Source organism: Chelonia mydas, chromosome 6 (assembly GCF_015237465.2).
Source record: "Chelonia mydas isolate rCheMyd1 chromosome 6, rCheMyd1.pri.v2, whole genome shotgun sequence".
NCBI classification, from domain to species: domain Eukaryota; kingdom Metazoa; phylum Chordata; order Testudines; family Cheloniidae; genus Chelonia; species Chelonia mydas.
Genome location: NC_051246.2, coordinates 111,679,197 through 111,692,149, shown reverse-complemented (window position 1 = coordinate 111,692,149; position 12,953 = coordinate 111,679,197). Strand labels below are relative to the sequence as shown.

Here is a 12,953-nt window from a genome sequence, read left to right as displayed (position 1 = left end):
GATTAAACAATAAAACAGAATTGAAGCTATTAGCATCAACCCTTTTTTATACTCAAGATTTTTTTTCTGCTTTGCATAATGTTACAAATAAATGTAGAAACAAACTTAAAATTAGAATACAAATAATAAAAAGCAAGTAGGTCTGCAGTGAGAAAAATGACACCCTCTTGTAAAGATACAAGTTTACTACTTTCTTAATGGGCTTTGATCCTCAAGTGAAAGGGCAAGACTACAGATCAAATACCGTTAGGTGACAAGTAATGATTACTGAAAGACATATCATAAACGTAACACTGGTCTTTAAAACCAGACAAAAACTTATGTTTTTAGTGAAACAGATACCAAAAGGTGACAATAATTCTAAGAAGTGGCAGAGTTAGAGCACATATTTTTTTTTACCTTGTCTCTTCTTTTTCTTCTTTTTCACTTTGATGGGCTTTACAATGAGTTCCTGGTTAAAGTCTTCACAGCTGATTATGCTGAACCGTTGTGAAGAAGGTTGAATCTCTCTATGCACTTCAGATAATAGTTGGTCTCCACTTGTCAGGAGACTAGAGCCACTGTCCACAGAATTTACTGAACTGCTCCTGCTTCTTGATTCACTAGCTACTGAACAGCCTCTTTTTCTTGTTTCACTGCTTAAGTCCCCCACTCTATCAAGACTTTTCTCTGATACCAGTGTTATTTCCAGATCATCTTTCACTGAAGAATAAGTGTCATTTTTATCACCAATAATTTTGGGGGAAGGAACCATTTTTATTTTTTGGTGTGTTTCCACTGAAGGGCCAGGCAATACAGATACAACCACAGATAGTGGACTCTGCAATTTGGGACTCAAATCTGGTAACGGACTCAGCAATTTTGAATTTGCATCTGAAACTGAGAAAACAAAAAAAGAACAAACACTAAGTTGTTAAGTAATTAGAAGTATAGCTCTTGGAGAGCATCCTAAGAAAAGTAAGGTTTTAATCCCCAGAAGGTATTCTGTCTAAACCAACAACATTTCACATCAATACTGTGCAGTAATCTTATACATCTGATCTATATTGAAATGACGTTATTTTAGCAATAGCTCAATTCATGCCCCAAAGTCTCCACAAAGCTTCCATTAATGTTATCCGAAGTTATGCCTATATATTGAAAGAGACATAGTCCTCCGGTTTCAGGGCCCAACTGTGTGGAGTGCTAAGAGACTCCTACACCCTCAACTCCCATTGTCTCCCCTGAGGCATTTAGCATCTTTCAAGATCATGCCCCTAAATTTAATCCCCCAGTTAAACCATTGTGATCAAAATCAAAGAAAACATGTTCCAAGAGGACTTCTTTCCCAATAGCACACAGAATTAGAGGTTGCATATTTGTCTGGATCTCTAGTCTTGCATCCAAGAGCATTTTAAGAATTTAATTTTCATGATTTTTTTTACATTACTACTGTATCCAGAACATTTAAAAAAAAAAAAAAATCACAAGAGGCCTGTGGGTGAAGCGCTGTTTCAATAAAGCTATTCTTGCACATCTATGCATTAAGATAAATGAGAGAGAATAAATCTCTAGAATTTGTAGAGACACCTGTATATCTTTTTTAGTAGTATTTTGCTGGTACTGGAACAAAGATTCAAAACCACACACACAAATGGCATTAAGTAGCCCAAATGATATAACTATAAGTAATGCCTGAGAGATGTCTATTTCTCATTCTAAAGTGATATCTGCACTGCATGAGAGCATATCTGAATCTTTGTTTCCATCTGTGGACACATTTGATATTTTAAAATTGTTCAAGTGCATATTTCCTTCTGTTTTATTTTTATCCATTATTTTTCATACTGCCTCCTTCCACTACAGAAAGAGCACCAATAATATGAACAAGTTCATTTCAACTCTGTAAGACCTTAGTCTGACACAATTTCATCCAGTGCTTATGATTGCTTCCCATACTTATGGCCACTTTTATGAGCACAAGGAGCATAACTTTCATTATCCAACACACCTACAAGAAATTAGGTAAGACTGTCAATGAAACATTACCAAGGGAAGGGATGATGCGTAGCTAGAGTGTGCTCCACTCCAGCAATCACAACCTCATATGTAGTTTCTTGAGGACTGCTGCCAGACAGAATAGGTTAGAGCAATTCCCAAGTCATGGCCAATGCAGAGCCACCCTCAGAAACAAAGAGCTATATAACCTTTTCCCTAATGGTTACCTTTTTCAGCTACAAAAAGCAGACACTTGGCTCAGTTGAGAATCTAGGCCTTTTATAATCTCAAGAAACAGGGAGACAATTCTACAAAAGTTGCTGGAGGAAGTTTCTTTAAAAGAACAGTACAACACCACTTTCCATGTACTACTTTCTTTAAAAAGGTACAAATTAAAGTTGACAAATCTATACAAACCTATTGATACAAGTCCTTCAGGTCTACTTGAAATTCTTATTATGTCTCTATCTCCCTTTAAGAGAAAAATCTCATTGTTGGTACACGACACAGACACAATATCACCAGATCCTTCCAAGCCACCTATCATAGCCTGTTTAAAACAAAACAAAAACCAACATGTGAAGAGCTTTAATTAAAAAATGACTACTTATACTTAGGGCCTTACCAAATTCATGGTCCATTATGGTCAATTTCACAGCCGTAGGATTTGAGTATTGGTAAATTTCATGTTTTCAAATGTTTAAATCTGAAATTTCATGGTGCTGTAACCGTGGGGGTTCCGACCCAAAAGGGGATGGGGGGGTCGCAAATTTGTTATGGGGGGTCATGGGATTGCCACCCTCATTTCTGTGCTGCTTTCAGAGCTGAACTCTGAAGGCAGCAACTGCAGAGCTTCCTGCAGCCACAGGCGGTTCCCAGAGATGGAGGTGGGTCTGATCTCCCCCATGCTGCTGGGAGCGCCCCAGCCATGGGGCTCCTAGCTGCTAGTCCTGGCTGGCTTGGGAGGGACAAGACTTGCTCTTCCTCTGCATGGCTGTTCTTAAGTACCTCTCCCAGCTGCAGAGAGCTCCGCACCATCCCCCCCTCACTTCTTGCCCCCATTGCTCTGCAGCTGCAAGGGGAGGGGCCACTGTACAGGGTGCGCCCCCTCTCCCAGATGCAATTATTAGCGTATTTCAATAAAATAAAGAAAAAACATGTGAACCTGACAGAAGCAAACACTCAGGGCTGAACTCCCTGATTGGTAGATACGTGCATCAGACAGTTTTGTAGGATAGTGATCTCAATTGGTAGCCTCAAACTTGAGAGCCACTGCCTTAACTTAACAAAAACAAGTGAAAAAAAAAGTTCTGGTTTCAAATGTTATTAATCGAATGTCAGCATGGAGCATCCAGCAACTGTGTCTTTCTTCATTCCGCCTCTGTGCTGAACACACCTGTCCATGTTTAGACACTGCTCTCTCTGCATCCACGGAGTTGGTTGGAATTGCAAGGCTAGCTCAGCGCTGTCTGGCAAGATGGGGGATTCTGCCTCCAACTGAGTTCCAAAACTGTAGCACAGGCAAACTACAGTCTTTTTTCTTAATATTTTTGTAAGCAGGCATCTCCAGTCTACAATTCTTATCAAAGCCAGGAATTGCATTAAGTGAGGTTAAACCACCATCAACAGATGCATTTGTGCAGGGTCAAAGATACGCACTGCTTTTAGAAACCCTGCTGCAGGTTGCTGAACTTCTGTGCCATTTTTGCGACGTCGGATGACTCTTCCCCATAGCAGTATTGTCTGAGCTTCTTTGCCATGCAAGAAAACACTTGCCGAGCACTGGCATTTAACTCAGCATTGTCAGAGTGATTTTCATTTGACTGTGCTTCAGCCCAGAACAGTACATCCAATACTTTGTTGTATGCTTGGTGGATTGTGACATGTCTCAAGATTCAAACCAAGTGGTGAAGTCCATGAGTCCTGTGGCATTTTTGGCAAACTGAACTTCCTCATTCAGCTGAGCATTGTTAGAAGGGTTGACAGTTCTGTTAAAACCTGCATTTTCAGTGTCAGTTCTTCTGAGATGAACTCAGAGTAGTACTTCAAGTGAGCTGCATGGTATTGTACAGCCCGAAACCAGGAATTCCAATGAGTAATTACTGGCTCTGGGGGAACTGCAATTGTTTGTTCTCCAAGTTCAGTTGTGTTTGCAACGTACTGCCTGTATCGAAGTTTGCAGCTAGGGCAGTGTTTAAAAGATCTTTTTAATGTAGATGACCAGTTTATCAAATTTACCAAATTCACATCTCTACAGCTCACTGACAAGAGAAGTTATACATGCAATATAGACAGCATTTGGCATTAGACCTTGGAGAACCAATTTGAAAAATTTCATCATGTAAGTTGTATTGTCACTAATGAAAACAGAGTTTCAAAATATACTGCGAACTTTGTCAAAGTTTTAATTATTGCTTGAGAAACTGCAGTGTAGTTAGCATCCAGATAAATGCAGTCGGTGAGCACGGTTAGTACATCTGTTCCTGTCTGTGCATCTTTGGCCCTGTCAGAAATAAAATCAAACCGAACACAGTTGGAGGATTCATCTGAAATAATTGCAAAAGACTCAAATGAATTAATTTGAGACTTTGACACCTCAAAATGTGTAGCAAAAACCTTTGGAAGGTAGTTCTGTCGTAGCTTATTCACACTTGATAAGCTATCGGCATTTTGTACATTCCGTTGAATGAACTCATGCAGCTTTGGGTGATCACGTTTTTCCAATGGTGTATTAGCACTTGTAAATGCATCCACAAGTTCCATTCTAGCTAAATGATGGATCTCAGAGCTCTGTCGTCTTCTTAAAAAAAAACAAACTGTATTTTGTTATTTTAACTTTTTGTTTACCAGCAATGCACTATTTGCAGCCCTCTTTCTGCTTTGATAGGTTTCTGAGTCTAAGGGGCACTGAACCATTGTCCGATGTGTGTGATCCAATGAAACGCTGCAGCTTGTACAAAACAGTGTGTCACCAGCGGCATGTAGAATTTGGCTTCCAAATTCTTTCACACGATCCACTGCAGTAATCATTTTTGAGGTTTTCGATTTATTTTGGACACTCATTTTACAGTAATTCCACAAGTCTTCTGGTAGGCAGTCAATTGATATCACTACACTACAAAACCTCCCCAGTGTCCGTATCTATCAATCAGTGAGTTGAGCTCTGCATGTGATTTGCTGCTGTAAAGTGTCAATCAAAAAATTTAGTCAAGTGCCTCACTTTTCTTTTTATTGAAATAAGCTAATAATTGCACCTGGAAGCCGGGGGCAGTTTCCTGTACAATGTCCCCTCCCCAAGCAGCTGCAAAGGGAGGGGGACAGGAAGCGAGCGGGAAACAGGAGGTGAGGAGAGATTCCCTGCAGGGCTGCTCTTGGGTGAGAGCAAGTCCTGTCCTGCCCCAGCCCTGCCAGGAATAGCAGCTAGGAGCCCCCTGCTGGGGTGCTCCCAGCAGCACAGGGAAGATTGGATCCAACTCCAAAAGCCTCCACCAGCTGTAGGAACCTCTGGGGCTGCTGTCCAGTCCCAGAGCGTCCTGCAGCAGGGGGAGGCACCCAGAGGTGGGTGTGGTTCCCTCCCACTCCTGCCCCCCAGAGCGGCTGTGCAGGGAATAGACAAGTTCCGTCCCTCCCCAGCCCAGCCGCAGCTAGGAGCCCACTTTGCCGAGATGCTCCTAGGAACAAGGGGACATCGGATTTCACAGGGAAGGGCTTACCTCACAGCCCGTGACGCAATTTTCATGGCCATGAAATTTGTAGGGCCTTATTTATACTACTGATATGCTGGGAGGATCAGACAGGGTTTTTAGCATGCTTTTTTCTTATTATTAAAGGTTTATTGGATTTTAGGTAAGTCTAAAGGTATACAAACAGAAAAAGAGGAGCCAGCACTCCAGAAAGAAAGAAAAAAAAGGATCATGGAAAAAGAAAACAGAAAAGAAGAAGAGATGGCCTCCATATGATGCTAAGTGAATGAACAGCATGTAAAATGGAATTGCGATACAGAGTCCAATATTTTCAAAAATGGATGATTAAAGACAGGCTTCTATGTCCATATTTAAGCACTTAAATAAGTGGCTTGATTTTCAATAGTGCTGAGCACCAGCAAAGAAGAGTTCATACTGAGATGTATGGAGACCCCAAACACAAGGAGTATTTAAAAAAATGCAAATGAAGCATACAGCTACCAGACATTATCATAATTTTACACTACTGTGGATTTTGACACTCGAACCATCCGCTCATTCATTATTTCCTGTCCAAAGAGGTTTCAATCAAATCACTGAACTTCAATGAGAGTGCTTTGGGGAGGGAGAAGAGCTCTCCTGACCACAAATCGCCAATCTAATTTGTACCAAAATAGAGGGATAGCCCAATAATAATGACACTACTAAACATGTGTCTTCTCTCTCATATACACCTTTTAAATTGGAGACACCGCTTATAGCTTTCTCTTTAAAGAATGTAAGTGCAATACTTGGGGGGGGGAGGGGGTAAGTTTTGCAAAGGGGTGATGAGGGTAATGGAAGGGAGAGGACAAACCATTTGATAATACATTATTATACATTGACAACTCCCTTTATATTTAAAGAAAAAAGTTTAAGCATAAACAACTAGAATTTTAGACATGTACACTTTCCTAGGTGTGTGGAATTCACCTTAGGCAATTAATTTCTGTACTTTGGACTGTAAACCTTAGATAGTATACATTATTGTAGATATTAGATATCTTTTATCTTTATGACAAAGTTAACGAAAACCTTTTATTAAAAAAAGTGTAACACCTTTTCTTAGGTCACCACAACATAACAAATGTAGACAAATATGCAGATACAGACAAGAGTTAATACTGATACATCGTCAAACTGTTAAGGAACGAAATATTCATCCACTAGATACACTTACCTGGTTCATAGTGTCAAACAAATAGATACTATATTCGTTCCAGCTCAGCACCCATCCTTCCTGGGAAAGGCAAGAAATGAGCCCAAGGTGTTTCTCTGGGAAGCTGTAACTTCCTTTGTCAGATGACTCCAACCGAGGATACAGTTCAAAGGGCTTTATTCCTCCAGCAAATACATCTTTTAAAATAAACGTGGCCTGCACAGTTCCATGGACATCAGACTTCCAGAGGCGGAGCCCAGGCCTTGAGGCAAACAGTGTCAGGTCACTTTGCTTACACAGTCCAGGTATAAAACATGCTCCAAATTTGCCAGTGCTAAGATGTAAACAAAGATCTGTAAGAAACTTGTAAACAATTTAAAAAAACTGAAAAAAGGAGAAACGAAGGTATTTAGTCACTGTGTTTACAATCACAAATTGAACAAAACAGTATTTTCCTTTGCTTCCATCAACAAGGTATTATGGGAATCCATAGTCTGCAACACATGAGCTTGTGTTAACATGTATTAATCAAGATATAGCTTCAAAACACTGAACTGTTCTCTTTCTGTCTTCTCCAACCCACAACTTTCCCTAGAGTTGAGAGAAGAGTGTCCTCCCAACATCTCACAATTGTGATGATGCCCTCTTTCCTCAACCCTTCCCACAAAAGAGATCCCTTATTGCAGTGACCCTTCCTCCAGAGGGAAATTCTGCACACTGCTCCCCTAAGAGCCAGGATATGCTGAACCTTCAGTTGACTGTAGAATCACTAGGGAATGACGATGGGTGACTTCCAGCCTCTGCAACCAGTGGGCAGAACTCAAATCTTGTATTCTGTTTCCCCACAAGCCAATGGCATTACAAGCAATGGAATGAGTCCCCTCACTTACAGAAATAATCCAGTCACAATAGCTGTATTAGAGTTACTATAGCCCAGATTGCATAGGATGTGGGAGACCCAGGTTCAATTCCCCACTCTCCCAGGGACTTCCTGTGTGACTTTGGGCATGTCACTTATCCACTCTATGCCTCAATTCACCGATCTGTAAAATGAGGGTCCCTGAAAGTAGATGGAAACCACCAGGACAAAAACTGAACATTAAAATGTCATGAAAATGATGCCCCTATGACCAAGTTAGTCACGGGATACAAACACGGGCATATTCCTAACACAGGTGTATTATAAACATTCCTTCAACACTCAAATATCCTCAGGCTGTGTAAACAGATACAATTACTGACAACATCTTTCAGTTCTCAGACTGTCTTTTTTCCTTCCATATCCAATAAAGATTAAGCAACAGGACATGCCAGAAAACCATGTTACAGGATTTTTTTTAATATTATAAAAACAAAGAAAGTACTTTCAACTTAAGTCACCTTTTTAAATATTTGCTGTATCCTTTCACTATTAAAGAATCAATCATAGCAGAAAGGTCTAACTGAGGCTATTCTATCACTTTCATGTTACACAGGAATTCTAAAAGTTCACCCACAAAAATTGAACCCTCTTTGGTGACCGCTATGTTTGTATCAAGCCACAGCAGCTCCCAAGTTGGTGGGAAGAAAGTTAAACTTTTTAGTTTAAATGGAAAGAAAAATCTATGCAGGGTTGCCAGAGGGTTACACAGTCACAATCGTATTTTTCAACAAGTCAGAGTAATTTCATTGAAAAATAATAATTGAAGAACTAAAGAGAGTTAAAACTCTTAAGGGTGGGTATTAATGTAAGTGGCTGCTGTGGCTAATAAGTTTGAGCAGAAAACGATACTGTATTAATTTCACTGCTCAGATCACTAGGTCTCTACAGTCTATTCTGAAAAGCTAGAATTAACAGATGTGCCTGCATTAAGATTTGAGAGTTACTTTTTTCTGGGTTGTGTTCCAACTTGCTTGACAGATTTTTCTTCTGTGTAAAAAAGTAGTGTTCTCTGTAAAGTAGAGACCAGCAGCACTTTCTGGCTATAATCCAATTGTACAACTGAAGATGGCTGTTCCAATACCAGACTGGAGTTGCAAATACCCTTTAAAGACACATGAAATTAAAAGTCAAGCCCTTTTCAAATTAAAATATCTGGTAGTAATTTTTTTTTATTAGAAAATGTACTGGTTGCTTTAAGTACAAACTAGGGCTGTTGATTAATGGCAGTTAACTCACGCGATTAACTCAAAAAAATTAATTGCAATTAATCGCAGTTTTAATCACACTGTTAAACAGAATACCAATTGAAATTTATTGAATATTTTGGATGTTTTTCTACATCATATATATTGTATTCGGTGTTGTAACTGAAATCAAAGTGAATACCATTTTTTATTACAAATATTTGTACTGTAAAAATTATAAATCAAAGAAATAGTATTTTCCAATTCACCTCATACAAGTACTGTAGTGCAATCTTTGTCATGAAAGTGCAACTTACAAATGTAGATTTTTTTTGTTACATAACTTCACTCAAAAACAAAAAAAACGTAAAACTTCAGAGCCTACAAGTCCATTCAGTCCTACTTCTTGTTCAGCCAATCACTACAAACAAACAAGTTTGTTTACATTTACAGGAGATAATGCTGCCCTCTTCTTATTTACAATGTCACCAGAAAGCGAGAACAGGCATTTGCATGGCACTTTTATATCTGGCATGTAAATACCTTGCAATGCCAGCTATGCTAAACATTCATATGCTCCTTCATGCTTTGGTTACCATTCCAGAGGACATGCTTCCATGCTGATGACGCCCATGAAAAAAATAATGCATTAATTAAATTTGTGACTGAACTCTTGGGGGAGAATTGTATGTCCCCTGCTCTGTTTTACCTGCATTCTGCCATATAGTTTATGTTATAGCAGTCTTGGATGATGACCCAGCACATGTTGTTCATTTTAAGAACACTTTCACTGCAGATTTGACAAAATGCAAAGAAGGTACCAATGTGAGATTTCTAAAGATAGCTACAGCACTCGACCTAAGGTTTAAGAATCTGAATCTCAAAATCTGAGAGGGATGAGGTGTGGAGCATGCTTTCAAACGTCTTAAAAGAACAACACTCCAACGCGGAAACTACAGAACCCGAACCACCAAAAAAGAAAATCAACCTTCTGCTGGTGGCATCTGACTCAGACAATGAAAATGAACATGAGTCAGTCCGCACTACTTTGGATTGTTATTGAGTAAAAGCCATCATCAGCATGGATGCATGTCCTCTGGAATGGTGGTTGAAGACGGAGACATATGAATCTTTAGCGCATCTGGCATGTAAGTATCTTGCGACGCCGACTACAACAGTGCCATCCGAACGCCTGTTCTCACTTTCAGGTGACATTGTAAACAAGAAGCGGGCAGCATTATCTTTTTAATCACACAATTAATTGTGATTAATTTTTTTAATTGTTTGACAGCCCTAGTACTAACAGATTGTCCCTTGAAATACATTCAAATGGATTTCAAACGCCAACATCCCACTGGTCTGTGTGAATTATACGTATAGATAGCTCCATACTATGAAGTTCAATTCTACTGGCATACTAGCTATCACATTTGTCTGAGTTCAATGGGGGCTCCACGACACATTGCCCCATTCACATTCCTCCATCCAACTGATGGAGTTCACAGGAGAACGAGATGCTGATCCAATTAGTGGCATTAAATCCTTTAATGTCTGTCCAGACTAGAAAGAACTGAGGTTAGATTGGGAAAGCATTTCTCCCTCAAGTAGATGCAAATTAGTATCTTTATCCTCAATGTAATTGGTCAAGCTAAACCTTATGTAACACTTTACTTATACAGTCCCTCAGGAAGATTTAATTCAGTGGCACTATTCTGCAAAGCCACCCAGTGGACCCCAGCTTCATTTTCATTGTACACTCTGGGCTACTGAGATATGAAGTGCTTCTGGAAAAGCACTGGATCACTGTGGTAAGGAAGTGCCTTGCATTGCTGAATAGTAACCTTACCAGAGAATTAAAAAGGGGCACTGGTTGGACTCTAAAGGAAGCTGCATCCAGTCCACTTCAGGCAAAGTTGGTGGGCATGACTGGGTGAGAGGGAGAGAAGTAGATGCAAAAGTAGGTAAAAATGGGAGGAAACGACCACTGTCTACATTAGTTGTAATGAAGAAACCACAGTGCTCCTCTTGCCTTACATATAAACAACTTGACTATGAAGAACTGAAGATTTACCCATCTGCTAAATATTTAAGTAACGCTCTTTCAGAAAGTCTTAAACCAAAATTCTAATCTCTAAAAGAAATATTTACCTGGTCTAAATCCAGAGCAGAATAAACAATTTTCCCTTTATCATCACCAGAGAATAATTTCATTCCATTGGGACTCCAAGCTAAAGCTGTGATGCTGCTTTTGTGGATTCCAGCCACATCAAATCTCCGAAGCTGCAAATTGACACCAAGGGAACACAAGAAAGAGTAATGGGGCAGGAGGAAAACAGACCCTGGGCATATTCAGTGACTCAGCTTTAAGTATTAGCTCTGAATTGACAAAGTTAAGGTTATCTTCATTCCTAACCAGCAATTTTATTTAATTGAATCATACATCAAGAATTGCATGGAAGCGTTTTTGACCAAGCACATTCTGTTTAGGAATGTTACCAAAGAAAAAATTAATACTTTCATAAGATTAATACGTGATTAACAACATACTCAAGATATTTCATTACACGGATTTCCTGATCCTCACTGTTTTAGATGTGCAAAATCATTATACAACCATTTATTAGGAAAGAACAGTTATTTGCCCTACAGTAACTGTGTTTCTTCAAGATGATGATGTAATTGTGGATCCCACTGTAGGTGTGCACACAAGCTCAAAACCTTTTTTCTAATAATGTCTGGTGGGATCACAACTGCACACGGGCATAAAGAGTGAAGCGGCCACAACCCTCTTTCAGTTCCCTTGCAAAATGAAGACTTTGTTAACTGATGACTCCAAAACTAGGGATGAAGGGCAAGTTGTGGAATCTACATTGACATCGGCTTGAAGAACCACACCGTTACTGTAGGGTAAGTAACCATTTTTCTTTGTTTGTGTGTCAGTGTGGATCCAGCAAGCAGTATCCTCTTCAGGATGGCAGGCATGAGGACTATCAGCTGCATTAGTCAAACAGAGAGTGAAGTACAGCCCTCCTAAACTATGGGGCTGATCTGGCAGCCAAATCCTGTGCACAACGCTTGACACAGACCTGAGCAGGTTGCTCCACATAGCAGCTTTTGGATACTGGTATGTTGCACAAGCATGCTGAGGTTGCTACTTGGGCTCTCCTGGAGTGAAGGTCACATCAGTCAGCTGACTGCACAGCAAGATTCAAAATGGGTAACACGGTTTAAGTCTTTGGGATAAAATGGCCTGACATTTGTACTGGCTAGCAATAGCCATGAACAGACCTGGGGACAGATTGAAAGATTTGGCCTTGTTAATAGAATACTGAAGAGCCAGAATGTTCCAAGATATGGCCTACTCCTGGATCAGAAGCTACCCTCTGAGGTTTCTCGAAGAGGAGTAGTTTGAGTCTTACATCTTGGGATTTCTGGTGCGGGATGAGAAGAAGTAGCAGGCAGCATATTTCTTGGGAATGTCTGCTTCCCCAAAACAGAACAGGAATCGGCTATGTTCATCTGTGATGGGTATTAGCTCATCGCAAGAAATGGTTTGAACCCAATGGGTTTTGAATCCACCACAGCTAGCAGTTAGCCTGAAGCACCTCACTCTGCTTCCCCAATCTGTCCTAACTGCTTCTTTTCCCTTTTGGGGGTGAGGGACAACAACCAATTAAAAAAAAAAAATCAAGTGAAGAAATTAATGAAAGGTAGAAATGAACTTGACATTTCTTCAACCAGAGAAGAATTCTGGAAATCAAAAGCAAGTGACGTTGGACACAGTCCAGATTACATCTCACTGCCGCCAGTGGTAAGAGGGAACTGAGGAAACGCTTCAGCCATCCCACCCTTTACCTCCTCACATGGTAGCATGAGGCAGTACAGATGGCATGAGCAGGCCTGATGGACACTGCTAGACAAATGACTCCGAGCATACACATCTGCCGTGAGAGCCACACAGACATATGGTCAAAGAAGATCATATTTAA

The 12,953-nt window shown here is 40.1% G+C and overlaps 1 protein-coding gene across 7 annotated transcripts in view; it reads right to left on the bottom strand.

Annotated features, from left to right (window-relative positions):
* Positions 1 to 12,953, bottom strand: part of TECPR2 (tectonin beta-propeller repeat containing 2) — a 64,985-nt gene that overhangs the window by 42,400 nt on the left and 9,632 nt on the right. For all 7 annotated transcript variants that reach the window (XM_043549911.1, XM_027825343.3, XM_037900979.2 and 4 more), the window contains 5 exons: positions 11,113 to 11,244; positions 8,725 to 8,882; positions 6,880 to 7,192; positions 2,395 to 2,527; positions 400 to 879 (listed from right to left, as the gene is read on the bottom strand). In XM_043549911.1, the coding sequence (XP_043405846.1) occupies positions 400 to 879; positions 2,395 to 2,527; positions 6,880 to 7,192; positions 8,725 to 8,882; positions 11,113 to 11,244 (1,216 nt within the window). The remainder of the gene's footprint in view (positions 1 to 399; positions 880 to 2,394; positions 2,528 to 6,879; positions 7,193 to 8,724; positions 8,883 to 11,112; positions 11,245 to 12,953) is intronic.